Source organism: Salmo trutta, chromosome 28 (assembly GCF_901001165.1).
Source record: "Salmo trutta chromosome 28, fSalTru1.1, whole genome shotgun sequence".
Classification (NCBI taxonomy): domain Eukaryota; kingdom Metazoa; phylum Chordata; class Actinopteri; order Salmoniformes; family Salmonidae; genus Salmo; species Salmo trutta.
In genome coordinates, this window is record NC_042984.1 from 36397154 (window position 1) to 36411177 (window position 14024).

Genomic DNA, 14024 nt, shown 5'->3' on the forward strand with positions numbered 1-14024 from the left:
TCAGTCATGGTGTGGGGTGGCATTTCTTTGGGGGGCCGCACAGCCCTCCATGTGCTCGCCAGAGGTAGCCTGACTGCCATTAGGTACCGAGATGAGATCCTCAGACCCCTTGTGAGACCATATGCTGGTGCGGTTGGCCCTGGGTTCCTCCTAATGCAAGACAATGCTAGACCTCATGTAGCTAGAGTGTGTCAGCAGTTCCTGCAAGAGGAAGGCATTGATGCTATGGACTGGCCCGCCCGTTCCCCAGACCTGAATCCAATTGAGCACATCTGGGACATCATGTCTCGCTCCATCCACCAACGCCACGTTGCACCACAGACTGTCCAGGAGTTGGCGGATGCTTTAGTCCAGGTCTGGGAGGAGATCCCTCAGGAGACCACCCGCCACCTCATCAGGAGCATGTCCAGGCGTTGTAGGGAGGTCATACAGGCACGTGGAGGCCACACACACTACTGAGCCTCATTTTGACTTGTTTTAAGGACATTACATCAAAGTTGGATCAGCCTGTAGTGTGGTTTTCCACTTTAATTTTGAGTGTGACTCCAAATCCAGACCTCCATGGGTTGATAAATTGGATTTCCATTGATTATTTTTGTGTGATTTTGTTGTCAGCACATTCAACTATGTAAAGAAAAAAGTATTTAATAAGATTATTTCTTTCATTCAGATCTAGGATGTGTTGTTTAAGTGTTCCCTTTATTTTTTGGAGCAGTATATATACAGTACAGCATAGCACCCTTAATGATTCCATGAGATTACAGTTAATATTTTGGTATTGTATTGCGGAGCATTTTACATACAACCTTTTCCATATAGTGGACAAGAGCAAAAAGAGACAGAACAATGGCCAACCATTACTTTTATACCATTTGACCTGTTTGTATTTGAAATCAGTTGTTGACCAACCACAGACCAAATCAGAAGTAATACAACTATGATAGCCAATCAGATCAAACCAGCTAACATTCTCTATGAAGGGGGTCACACCTTAGTGTGATGGCCTGAGGGGGAAGTCTGAGTACAATAGAGGTTTACTCTGAACAGAATACAGATGGCCACAGACATACAGCATATTAAACCTCACATATCCATATAGATGACATCAAAGTTCTCAGAATAACACTATTGCATCCATGTTTGGTATCTAACACACATTGCAGTAGTCAGGCCTCTGGATACTGTAAGGCAGTATTTTGTCCTCTCAACGGGGAAAGGGATGACTGGCCCCTAAAATAATATTTTGTATTGTTTGAGGGAATTTATCCATTCGGACCGAGGTGAAATTGGATGTATTGATTTCTGATCACATGATATCTCTGGCTGATTGATCCAGAGCCAGTAATGAAATGTCAAACAAATATTATCTCATTGTGGTTATCAACTGAAGGGAGTTCAAACAGATGGTCAGAGATGATCAGTAATTTTTGCTCTACTGTGAGGTGAAGTGGCCACGGGGGCCTTTGCCTCTTGAACCTACTTCTACAGCAATGAGATTAGTGGGTTAATCCGAAAGGAGGAGTCAGGAATGGATCTAGGTGCAGTACATGTCTAATGAATAAGGAGTGAGGAGGAGCATCCAGTGAGGTGTGTTACCATTCAGAGCCATGCTACAGATGAACCTACACCTCTGATGGTCCTCCTTTCTCTGACACCTCACAGTGGAGGCCAGGCCAGGGTACTGTATTCCTATGGCTGAAGCAAAATGCCTGTTCCTGGTGAACATAAAGGATGAAGTGGATGGTGTTGTTGCCACACCCTAATTTACAAAGATAATCTGGACTGAATTAACTGAAGACCCGAGGTGGTGCAGGACTACCAAAACTGAGAAAGAAAGCATTTGAGGACATTGCTGTGTCAGTGGTCCAACGTGGGAAAGTGGAGTAGTTTTATGTTGATGTCTGAAGATGCTGACGATCTCTAACTCCACAATCTTTTTGCTTCAGGTAAAAGTGCTGAGGATACTTTATTGGGAGGTTGCTGTGTGATGTAGGTAGGCACTATCGAACCATGTTCCAATTCCTAAATGGATTATTACATTACGGATTATAATGGTTGATGTCACCTATGTCATCTTGGACTATCATCTTTGACAGCTGACACTGCTCTCTGATTATGTGTGTACACTGTAAACATTTTTTAAAAAGCATGTTTTTACAGTAAGTTACTGGCAGCCAGTTATCTGTAAATTACTGCAAAAAAAAGTACAGTATGTTACCGTAAATTCCAAATCGACTTTGGTTTACCAGTACATTACTGTAAATAAGTGCTTTCTTTGGAATTTACAGTAACATACTGTACTTGTTTTTACAGTAACTTACATGTAACAGCTTCCAGTATGTTTTTTTTTACAATGTAGCTTCGTAAACTGATCAATATAAGGACCTACCACACTATTTCAATATTATGAAATGTAAATGAGGTTTTATCTTAGACTAACGTGAGTGTGTGTCCCAAGGCACTGCCATGGCAGTGGAGGTCTGCTTGAGTGTTCAGTCATACAACACTCCACCCTCAGACAAGCAGTGGAGTCCCCTACCCCCTAATGGAGTCAGGTATGCCTATACTATATCATTACTCACATTTCTAACATAGAGGATCATGTAGTACCGTTAACTAATATAATTCAATCTATTTGAAGAGAGTTTGAACAGGGTGTTGCGTTGCTATTTTTATAGTAATGCTGTTAAGCCTGGTGGTGTGTGCCAGATGACAGATTAGCTTGCTGTAGATGGCACACTCCCTGCTGAACATTTCTTAGTCAAGCTTGACACTACTTCTTTACATTGGGAACACCTCATAGTTAAGCTCGACACTACTTCTTTACAATGTGAACACCTCAGTTAAACTTAACACTACTTTATATTAGGAACAACTCATAGTTAAACTTGACACTACTTCTTTACATTAAGAACATCTCATAGTTAAGCTTGACACTACTTCTTTACATTAGGAATATCTCATAGTTAAGCTTGACACTACTTCTTTACAATGTGAACACCTCAGTTAAGCTTAACACTACTTCTTTATATTGGGAACAACTCATAGTTACGTTTGACACTACTTCTTTACATTGGGAACACCTCATAGTTAAGCTTGACACCACTTCTTTACAATGTGCTAATCACAGATATTGTCACTACAGTTTGTTTCAGTAAGAAGACACACTAGTGTATGCTTTATTACATTGATTGGGCTCCACTAGTCAAACTTACATGTATGGTAGTCCATTGAAGTATCAGTTCTTTCCAGACTGCAACATAAAATATAATTCTGAATGTAAACTGCTGAGGTCAGCTGGTTGAAATGACAGAGGACATTGTTTCAAACCCCCCAACCCTCCATGCGTACTCCCAGTCAGGAAACCCCAGTCGAAGTACACGTTGGTGGGGGAGGTGATACGTCACGTCATCCCTGGAGCCACACAATGCTCCATAGGGTGTGGAGGTCAGAACTGCAAGTATGAGAACCCTGACCGCTGGAGCAAGGACAAGCAAGCCATCAAAGGCCTCTACTCCTCCTGGTAGGAATCAGAAAGGCTCTATAAAAATGTGTATGTTGAATGTAAGTGAATTATACCCGTAAGTTTAATGCAGAAACATGTCTTTCCTTTCAGGGTCACGGAAAACCTACTTGCCACGGCCAGACCATCTACTGTATTAATAGAAAAGTACAACATTATTGACCAGTTTAAAAGGTAACACTATATTTTATTTCAGGCTTTGCTGTCACCATAAGTCAATTCAATGCTCCTAGTATAGATCAAATAAATGAATTGATGTGTTATTAATTGTTTGTGTTCGTGTGTGTAGATGTGGCCTGAAGACAGTGATAAACCTGCAGAGACCTGGGGAACACGCCAGCTGTGGTCCCAATGCACTGGAATCAGAGAGTGGATTCTCCTACCAACCTGAGGTCTTCATGGAGAACAACAGTAAGTCTATGACCATTCCTCTACAATGAGAAAAACTGAAGGGAGCCAAGGCAAATTTACTGTGTGAATGGTTAAATAATGACTGTCCTTATATTCCAGTATATTTCTACAACTTCGGTTGGAATGACTATGGGGTGGCCTCTCTCACATCCATCCTGGACATGGTGAAGGTCATGTCCTTTGCGATGCAGGAGGGGAAAATGGCTGTCCACTGTCATGCTGGTCTGGGAAGAACAGGTCATGTATAGGACAAAAAAGTTGTATTATTAATCGAATGATTATGCTTTGTGGTCACATGACTGACCCTCTCGCTAACGGTTTTGCCACTGTCTTCCATCAGGTGTGTTGTTAGCGTGTTACCTGGTCTTCGCCACCAGGATGACCGCTGACCAGGCCATCGTGTTTGTGCGTTCCAAACGACCAAACTCCATCCAGACCAGAAGTCAGCTGTATTGCGTGCGGGAGTTTGCCCAGTTCCTAGTCCCTGTCAGGAGTATTTTCTCCTGCGCTGAGCCCAGGACTAACCCCATCACCCTGTCCCAGTTCCTGACCCGCCAGGGACACATGCTGCATGGCTATGAGCGGCGGGAGCTCAGGCACCTGCCCAAGATCATCCAGGTGATCTGCAAGCTGCTGCTGGACATCGCTGAGAACCGGCAGGTCATCGAGGAGGACATGCTGGACATCCTTGACATGACGGCCGAGGAGGAGATAGAGTTTGAGCGCTATCGTGACTTTGGATTCACCAAGGGAAGCGTCGGGGGAGGCGGCCTTGGAGGGCAGCCCCGCTTACCGGGACCCCCAACCAAACCCCGGCACGCCAACGAACCGCCCCTGTTCTACCACCGCAAGAGCCTGAGCTACAGCGAGTCGGACCTGCGGAGGCTGGGCTCTGAGCTGAACCTGCCGACCCTACCCCTCTCCAACTCGCTGTCCGCTTGCAACATGTCTGTGGCCTGTTCTCCCTCCCTGAACTCCCTGCCTAGGACCCCGGCCATAGGTAGCCCCATGGGGCCCAGGCAAATAACCACCACCTACGGCTCCCAAGATGGATCCCTCTGGGAGCAGAAGAGCCTCGCAGAGGGATCACCGCTCCTAAAGAAGACACAGAAAGCCTGCCAGCGCAGCGAGTCCGAGTGCAACCCCGAGAAGAAAGGGTATAGCAGCATGTTGTTTAGGTGGAAGGAGGAGCAGAGGGGCAAGTTAGCGAACAATGGTGATGTGTCTCAGATAGAGGAGTCAGAGGTGCCCTTCATCACCATCCAGACAGAGCTGTCCAAGGAGGCCAGGCAGCTGCTGGTGGCCCAGGCCCTGGCTGTGGATCTGGAGGTGGATGGAGAGGAGGAGCACAGGGAGAGACTACAAGCCTGGCAGGTACGAACTTCATATTCAACACCATTGTTATTAAAATACTGTATCTACCTTTTGGAATACTGTACATACAATATTATATATTGAAATAGTCTAGTCAGACATGTGGTGGTAGTAATAGAGTAGCATAGCACAATTGACGAATCCTGTTTACCTGAACAATATCTGACAACTAAGTTTGTATATAAAGGAAATTCATAGAGGTTTGACTTTCCGTTTTTAATACTGGAGTGGCGTTAGATTATTAGCTCCACTACACCTGATGTGGGTTTTGGTGACACTGATTGTGTATTCTGTGTGCTTTTGCAGTCAGAGTTGAACATGGGAGGGGCATGGGAGAGGCTGTGTACATTGGAGAAGGACCCGTTTGTGCTGTCTGGGCTGATGTGGACCTGGCTGGAGCAGCTGAAGGAGCCAGTCATCTCCATCAAGGATGTACAGAATCTGGACCATAACAACATGGACCCTGCTAACCCAGAGGCTGTCTTCAAACCACTGGACCAGGTCAGCAGCACTTACTGTAGGCCATTACATTTACAGTACCAGTCAAAAGTTTGGACACATACTCATTGAAGGGTTTTCTTTATTTGTTCTCTTTTCTACATTGTAGAATAATAGTAAATACATAAAAAATATGAAATAACACATATGGAATCATGTAGTAACCAAAAAATGTGTTAAACAAATCAAAATATTTTATATTTGAGATTCTTCAAAAAAGCCACCCTTTGCCTTGATGCCAGCTTTGCACACTTTTGGCATTCTCTCAACCAGCTTCATGAGGTAGTCACCTGGAATGCATTTCAATTAACAGGTGTGCTTTGTTAAAAGTTAATTTGTGGAATTGCTTTCCTTCTTAATGCATTTGAGCCAATCAGTTGTGTTGTGACAAGGTAGGAGTGGTATACAGAAGATAGCCCCATTTGATAAAAGACCAAGTCCATATTATGGCAAGAACAGCTCAAATAAGGAAAGAGAAATGACAGTCCATCATTACTTTAAGACATGAAGGTCAGTCAATACGGAACATTTCAAGAACTTTGAAAGTTTCTTCAAGTGCAGTCGCAAAAACCATCAAGCTCTATGATGAAACTGGCTCTCATGAGGACCGCCACAGGAAAGGAAGACCCAGAGTTATCTTTGCTGCAGAGGATACGTTCATTAGAGTTAACTGCACCTCAGATTGCAGCCCAAATAAATGCTACAGAGTTGAAGTAACAGATACATCTCAACATCAACTGTTCAGAGGAGACTGTGTGAATCTGGCCTTCATGGTCGAATTGCTGCAAAGAAACCACTACTAAAGGACACCAATAAGAAGAAGAGAGGACACCAATAAGAAGAGAGGACACCAATTAGAAGAAGAGACTTGCTTAGACCAAGAAACACGAGCAATGGACATTTGACTGGTGGGAATCTGTCCTTTGTTCTGATGAGTCCAAATTTGAGATTTTTGGTTCCAACCGCCGTGTCTTTGTGAGATGCAGAGTAGGTGAACGGATGATCTCTGCATGTGTGGTTCCCACCGTGAAGCATGGAGGAGGAGGTGAGATAGTGTGGGGATGCTTTGCTGGTGACATTGTCAATGATTTATTTAGAATTCAAGGCACACTTAACCAGCATGGCTACCACAGCATTCTGCAGCGATACGCCATCCCATCTGGTTTGCGCTTAGTTATTTGTTTTACAACAGGACAATGACCCAAAACACCTCCAGGCTGTGTAAGGGATATTTGACCAAGGAGGAGAGTGATGGAGTGCTGCATCAGAAGACCTGGACTCCACAGTCACCTGACCTCAACCCAATTGAGATGGTATGGGAAGAGTTGGACCGCAGAGTGAAGGAAAAGCAGCCAACAAGTGCTCAGCTTATGTGGGAACTCCTTCAAGACTGTTGGAAAAAGCATTCCTCATGAAGCTGGTTGATAGAATGCCAAGAGTGTGCAAAGCTGTCATCAAGGCAAAGGGAGGCTACTTTGAAGAATCTAAAATATGAACTATTTTCATTTGTTTAACACTTTTTTGGTTACTACATGATTCCATAAGGGCTATTTCATAGTTTGATGTCTTCACTATTATTCTACAGTACATCGTAGAAAATAGTAAAAATAAAGAAAAACCCTAGAATGAGTAGAGGTGTCCAAACTTTGACTGGTACTGTACATTTGTCAATTAGCAGGCACTTATCTAGAGTGACTTACAGTAGAGTTCATACATTTTCATATTTGTTCGTACTGGTCCCCCGTGGGAATCGAACCCACAACCCTGGCGTTGCAAGTGCCATGCTCTACCAACTGAGCCACAAAAGGGCTTCTCACTCTGGACCCAATCATACTCCACATGACAGATTTACTACAGAAAACTTGGAATAGCTCCATACTGTATGAAATTAATTTATACTGACTACTTCTGTTCAGTTAAGCAACTTATTTGGGGTGGCAGTAGCCTAGATGTTAGAGAGGCCGACCAGCAGCTGAAAGGTTGCTGGTACAAGCCTTGGGCCAGGCAACACAAAATGGGAATGGAACTGGCAGCTAAAAGGGTGCTGGTCTTTGATCCCATGTACGATCTCAAGGCACTTAACGCCCACAGTTGCTCTTCATCCAAGGATGTGTGTATCTGGGGGTGTTGTGAAAGGCAGAAGACACATTTTAGTTCTAACCAATGGACAATAAAGTTATATTCTATTCTATTCAACCACATCCCCTCCAGGCTCCCAGGGAGATGTTAGTGTGCATTCTGGACTGTATGGCTCATGTTCTCACAATTCCAGAGGAGGTGGAGGCTGCTTTCCTGGAGCGCACCATCAAGGCTTTCACAAAGGTAGAACACTAGATGATGTAGGGTTCTCCTTTTTAACCGCGGCACAGTTAAAAAATATATATATTCAATGGGTATCTCAATCGTTCTGACTCTCCACAGATGGGAAAAGGCTCAGCGGTGTATCCGGCCATGACAGAGATCCTTAGGCTGGTCCTACACGACATGAGGTTTATAGCCATAGAGGAGGATGAGGTACCAGATATGGCGCCCATCCCTACTGTACTGATCCCATAAACCTGCTGTATTCTGTTCCAGACCATCCCTTGCTATATTAAAACATATGGTGTGCCTTCCTGCGCAGTTTGGATCGTTAACATACTGTACAGTAATTAATGACAGAATATTGTAAGTGTATTGTATATGAAAGATCACTTTCCATTGTTTACCTCTGTATTGTACAGTTACAATGCAGACCCAAGAAAAAGCAGTTTATTTGAGTTTGTCAGTTTGGTTAAGAAGATCAAGGGGCAGTATTTGTTACAGTATATGCCCAAAAGATTTAAGCTATACTGAACATGTAACATCCAACACAGGGATTTAAATACCTAATCTCCACAAAGCCAGCTAAGTGATTATAACCATTCATTCCTGTACAGAAATGTGTTATTTCACAAAAATAAAGTATCATGGCACAGCAAACTGCAATGTTTTTCCCCTTCATACTTGCATGCTTTGCATAACATATAAACACATCCGCGATAACTCTTGATTACAATGTATATTCCATAAACAGAGGGTTTGTAAAGGCAAGGCACAACATCAGTGAATAAACTACTCAGAAACATGCACAATTAATTGTTAGTGACTGATGCTAACTACTGTAGTACCTTCGAAGTCCTCCTAGAGGACAGTGTTGCTCAGGAGTTGAAAGAGTAGGCCTTCAGGACATCCTTCCCATCCACTGCTTCCACTGAAGCCACAATGGTTGAGTAGTCACAAACCACATAACTGAACCCTCTGTCAACACAACATGAAATGTACATCGGTTCATTACTACATTATAACAATCCAACTTTAAATACAGAGCCAGAAGGTACCATTTGTTTCCTTGACGGACGGAAATGTCTTTCTGTACCTGGACATGGAGTGAGAGCCTCCCAGTAAGTGGTATCGACTTTCCAGGGTGAGCCCTTTGTTACTGTCAGTTTTCCACGTCAGCACTCTTAAAGACAGGTCCCGAGAACCAGTGACTACACGGAAACTATCCTGAAAGAAAAGCCTCACCTTTAGGATAAATTTCATGGACAGCCTTTCCCCGAGCACCATATAACCTTAAACGTCAATTCCCACACACTCTTACCACAAGGCCTGAATCCCAAGGGATATTCTGCTAAATAAGAGCCAAACTATTTAAAAAATAAATCAATGGGAAAATATATATGTATAGAGCTTTGAACTCCAATATATAAATTCCAATGCGTAATTACTATTATCGGTAGTCCATACGCACAATAAGAGTGAAAAGCATACCACACAAATAGAGCAGATAGGTTCAGTATGGTCCTTGAAGCTACAGATGAGTTCTCCTTTCACAGTGTAGACCTTCAGCTCTCTGTGAGCAGCTACAACCAGAGTGCTGCTTCCCTTGCCCTCCAGAAGGATGTCCGAAGTCCTGCCCTCAAATACCAACTCGAATTTCTCCACCTGCTCAACTGAAATAGTAGAACATCTGTGAAAGTTAGGCCAAATCTCCATTTCTAGCATAACCCCAAAAATGAGTACAACTGACAAAATGGCACATGGGGACAAGCTTGCTAACGTAACAGGTAATGATAATCTAAATAGATTAAGATATTAAACATCTCAATTTGACACTTTACCCTGGATCTCTGTCTTAAATCTGGTCTTTTTTATGATGATGTCGAACACAGAGAGGACCTTGTTGTGATGCGTGTTTAAGTGTGAGTTGTTCTTGCAGTGGACCGTGGCCAGTCTGGCCGGCTGGGAGGGCAGGAAGGCAGCAGCATTGCAGCCTGAGACTGGCAGACACTGGCACAGAAGATCCTCCTTCTCAGAGGGACACGTCACACTCTGACTGGACAACACCTGCCAGTCAAACAACACAATACACATTTGAACAAAGACGAAACATTACTACTTTTCAGGACTTCTGGGATCCATAATAATTATTATAGACAAACATGTCACTTGTTACAATTACCTTTGGACTCATATCCATATCCTCTGTAGTTCCAGCTAGGATCCATTTTTTGTCTGGCGATGCCAGGAGTAGGTTTACTTTGAATGTGTCACACACCACCAGAGTGGACAGCTTTGACAGTGAGGGGCTAGTCAGAGTATGGACAGAGCCTTGACTGGTCCCCACCTGGTGAAAAGTAAAAATATGATGTATTATGTGTCAGTCAGATATTGATCTGGCAACCAACCAGACATGGTTGGCTGTTTGGGTACTCACTGAGAGAAAAGAGCTGCCTTCCATACTGTAGGGCAGTAAGGTGCACTGTGGGGATGCTGAGGAGTAGAAGGACATCTCCTGTCCACTCTGACCATCCCAGGCTTTGAGTAGCCCTGTGGAATCTGACGTGATGACTCCACCATGCCCACCGTCAGCTACCATCCCAGTCAGAGGACTCTGAACAGGACTGCACCACAGCTGTACCCCCTGGTTAAAAGGGGAAAAAGAAACACCATTTCCTAAGTGCTAACTGCAAATCCTTCTTTGTGTAGACCATATAATATGGCTACTGAAGTGGGTGCTACACCTTGGTGGTGGGTTGGATGAGAAGCCTACATACAATGTAACGCACTCTGAAGCCTGGTAAATAAAGCCTCATAATAAGTATAAAAGGGCAATATTGTTTTCACCTGCTGGACATCCCAGGCACGGACTGTACCATCTGAGGATGAACTGCAGACAGTAGGGGTGGAGCTCCAGAAGTCAGGGAGCTGGGGAGAGTTCCCTGACAGGTACACACACCCAACCACCCTGCCTGGAAGATATAGATGTTGTAGACCATACAGCTATCTAAATACTGTTTCCATAGACAGTTCCATCCTTTCTAAAGAAAGAGAGAGGCTGTATGCTCACCTGTGTGTCCCCTCAAGCTTTTACAGGTGTAGTCCCCACCGGACCTGCCCTTGGTCATCTTCAGCTCCAGGTGAGAGCGACGCAGGAAGTAGCTCTTCCAAGCCTGCTTCCCATGTTCAGAGCCCAGCACCGCAATGTTACAGAAACCCCAACGCTGCAGACACATTTCTCTGTGGGGACAGATTACTAGGCATTAATATACGTGTTATATAGAATATACAGTGCCTTTGGAAAGTATTCAGACCCCTTGACTTTTTGTTTCGTTACAGCCTTAGTCTAAAATGGATAAAATAAAATCTACAATCTACTAACAATTCCCCATAATGACAAAGTAAAAACGTATTAGAAATGTATTAAAATAAAATAAAATACATTATTTACAGAAGTATTCAGACCCTTAGCTATGAGATTCGAAATTGAGCTCAGGTGCATCCTGTTTTTATTGATCATCCTTGAGATGTTTCTACAACCTGTGGTAAATTCAATTGATTAGACATGATTTGGAAAGACTTACACCTGTCTATATAAGGTCACACGGTTAACAGTGCATGTCAGAGCAAAAACCAAGCCATGAGGTCGAAGGAATTGTCCGTAGAGCTCCGAGATAGGATTGTGTTGTGTGTGAGGATTGTGTTGTGTACCCTACCCTGGGGAAGGGTACACAACATTTCTGCAGCATTGAAGGTTCCCAAGAACACAATGGCCTCCATCATTCTTAAATGGAAGAAGTTTGGTTCCACCAAAACTCTTCCTAGAGCTGGCCGCCCGGCCAAACTGAGCAATCGGGGGAGAAGGGCTTTGGTCAGGGAGGTGACTAAGAACCCAATGGTCAATCTGACAGAGCTCTAGAGTTCCTCTGTGGAGATGGGAGAACCTTCCAGAAAGACAACCATCTCTGCAGCACTCTACCAATCAGGCCTTTATGGTAGAGTGCCAGACAAAAGCCATTCCTCACTAAAAGGCACATGACAGCACGCTTGGAATTTGCCAGAAGTCACCTAAAAGACTCTCAGACCATGAGAAACAAGATTCTCTGGTCTGATGAAACCAAGATTACACTTTTTGGCCTGAATGCCAAGCGTCACGTCTAGAGGAAACATGGCACCATCCCTACAGTGAAGTATGGTGGTGGCAGTATCATGCTGTGGGGATGTTTTTTAGCAGCAGGGACTGGGAGACTAGTCAGGATTGAGGCAAAGATGAACGGAGAAATGTACAGAGAGATCCTTGATTGAAAACCTGTTCCAGAGCGTTCCGGACCTCAGACTGGGGCAAAGGTTCACCTTCCAACAGGACAACAACCCTAAGCACACAGCCAATACAATGCAGGAGTGGCTTTGATACACGTCTCTGAATGTCCTTGAGTGGCGCAGCCAGAGCCTGGAATTGAACCCAATCGAACATCTCTGGAGAGACTTACGTAAATGTGATATTCCCGTTATAATAATAAAACATTTTTGAAAACATTTCTAATAACCTGTTTTTGCTTTGTCATTATGGGATATTGTGTGTGTAATGATGAGGGGGAAAAAAACATTTAATTCATTTTAGAATAAGGCTGTAACCTAACAAAATGTGGAAAAAGTAAAGGAGTATTTTTACTTTGAATACTTTCCCGAAGGCACTGTACTTCAAATATGATGCAGCTGACCACATTGTCAAAAACATGCCAAGAAACATTGATGAATAAGCTATGCAAATGTCTGGTGAATAAAGTATGCAAATCAACCCACCCACACTCCCGCCCTCACCCATATCTTAACCAACCTCATACCCACCCAGTATATTATTCATTCTGACATGGGTATGTAAAACTGATCAGTGGGTAAAACCCTCAAACTCACCGCCACAACCAAGGTGTTTCTGCTGCTTCTTGCCATTCCTAGATAAAAAGCCACAAGGTATGGGGGTTGTTAAGATAGGCTGTCAGGCTGTCACACCAGTCCAGTTATTAAAATAAATCTATCAACATATATTACAAACTAATAATAACAACATGATGTTTCAAAGTAAAGCAACCACTTGACAAAATAACAATATGTCGAACATTATAACAGAAAATAGAGAATATATTCAGAACTGTTTTACATAACCAGATTTCATACCTCTACTTCCGCAAGTTTTTGTGACTCTCTTACCTTACAGACACTTGATGCTCGAATTAAATCATCTTCTTGAAAAAAAGAGAAAATGTGAATTAGGCAATCATTAGTTAGGTAAGGATGATAATCCATTTCGAAGTTTTACAGCTGTGCTGTATTGCTGGCTGTGAAGTAAGACTATCAGCGCATTATCAATATTTTGTCCACCATTTCTACATAGGCTACGGGGAGGCTGAAAGGACAAAAATCCTTTCCGTTCTTTTTATTTTTTCAATACTACCAATACTTATTTGTCTGCAGATGGCGCTATTATAAAGGGTACAAACATCTCCAAAGCAGAAATGCAGAGGAGACACACTGGATACTTGATGAAGGAGCTTTCACAGCTAAGCAAATCGTGTAGAAATGTTGTGCCAATATACTATATATAAAGGTGACCATTTGTTGGCATTGTTTGATGCCCAGTAGGTTATGTGAACAATTTATCAAGTGAGTGCAATGAAATGTGATGCATGCAATTCAATTTGAGTTTTTGCGCGGCAGTTCGAGTTACATGCGTGCATCAAGTACACTATATTGCCTAGGCCTAGATTAGTTTTAAACCCATATAAAGAAAAAAAAACATATACAAAATAGACAGAAAAATGTCAAATAGTTTTTGTAGTTACATATTTCAAAGTATTATTCAATGATAATCATACGACTTCAGTGAAAGTCATTAATTCTCATTATAATCACACAATAT

The 14024-nt window shown here is 43.0% G+C and overlaps 2 protein-coding genes across 2 annotated transcripts; one reads left to right on the forward strand and one right to left on the reverse strand.

The window, feature by feature from the left end:
* The first annotated feature begins 1526 nt into the window (after positions 1-1526).
* On the forward strand, positions 1527-8767 carry LOC115166128 (protein tyrosine phosphatase domain-containing protein 1-like). Its single transcript, XM_029719850.1, has 10 exons — positions 1527-1946; positions 2459-2555; positions 3358-3523; positions 3617-3697; positions 3813-3934; positions 4034-4171; positions 4275-5308; positions 5615-5809; positions 8018-8128; positions 8228-8767. The coding sequence occupies exons 2-10, from the start codon at positions 2546-2548 to the stop codon at positions 8360-8362; spliced, it is 1992 nt and encodes a 663-aa protein (XP_029575710.1). The 5' UTR covers positions 1527-1946; positions 2459-2545; the 3' UTR covers positions 8363-8767.
* Positions 8542-13521, reverse strand: fbxw12 (F-box and WD repeat domain containing 12). Its single transcript, XM_029719851.1, has 10 exons — positions 13316-13521; positions 13022-13059; positions 11178-11347; positions 10955-11079; positions 10545-10751; positions 10290-10454; positions 9949-10174; positions 9599-9780; positions 9204-9334; positions 8542-9085 (listed from the first exon to the last, which is right to left on the reverse strand). Exons 1-10 carry the CDS (start codon positions 13409-13411, stop codon positions 8986-8988), a joined length of 1440 nt encoding a protein of 479 aa, XP_029575711.1. The 5' UTR covers positions 13412-13521; the 3' UTR covers positions 8542-8985.
* Between the last annotated feature and the right edge of the window lie 503 nt (positions 13522-14024).

Coding starts and splice junctions, on each gene's coding strand:
- LOC115166128 (XM_029719850.1), top strand. Junction 3,698..3,812: donor ATTATTGACCAGTTTAAAAG/GTAACACTATAT, acceptor TCGTGTGTGTAG/ATGTGGCCTGAAGACAGTGA. Junction 3,935..4,033: donor GGTCTTCATGGAGAACAACA/GTAAGTCTATGA, acceptor CTTATATTCCAG/TATATTTCTACAACTTCGGT.
- fbxw12 (XM_029719851.1), bottom strand. CDS start 13,411: ATGGATTATCATCCTTACCTAACTAATGATTGCCTAATTCACATTTTC. Junction 11,348..13,021: donor GAAACACCTTGGTTGTGGCG/GTGAGTTTGAGG, acceptor CTGTCCCCACAG/AGAAATGTGTCTGCAGCGTT. Junction 10,455..10,544: donor AAGGCAGCTCTTTTCTCTCA/GTGAGTACCCAA, acceptor ACTTTTCACCAG/GTGGGGACCAGTCAAGGCTC.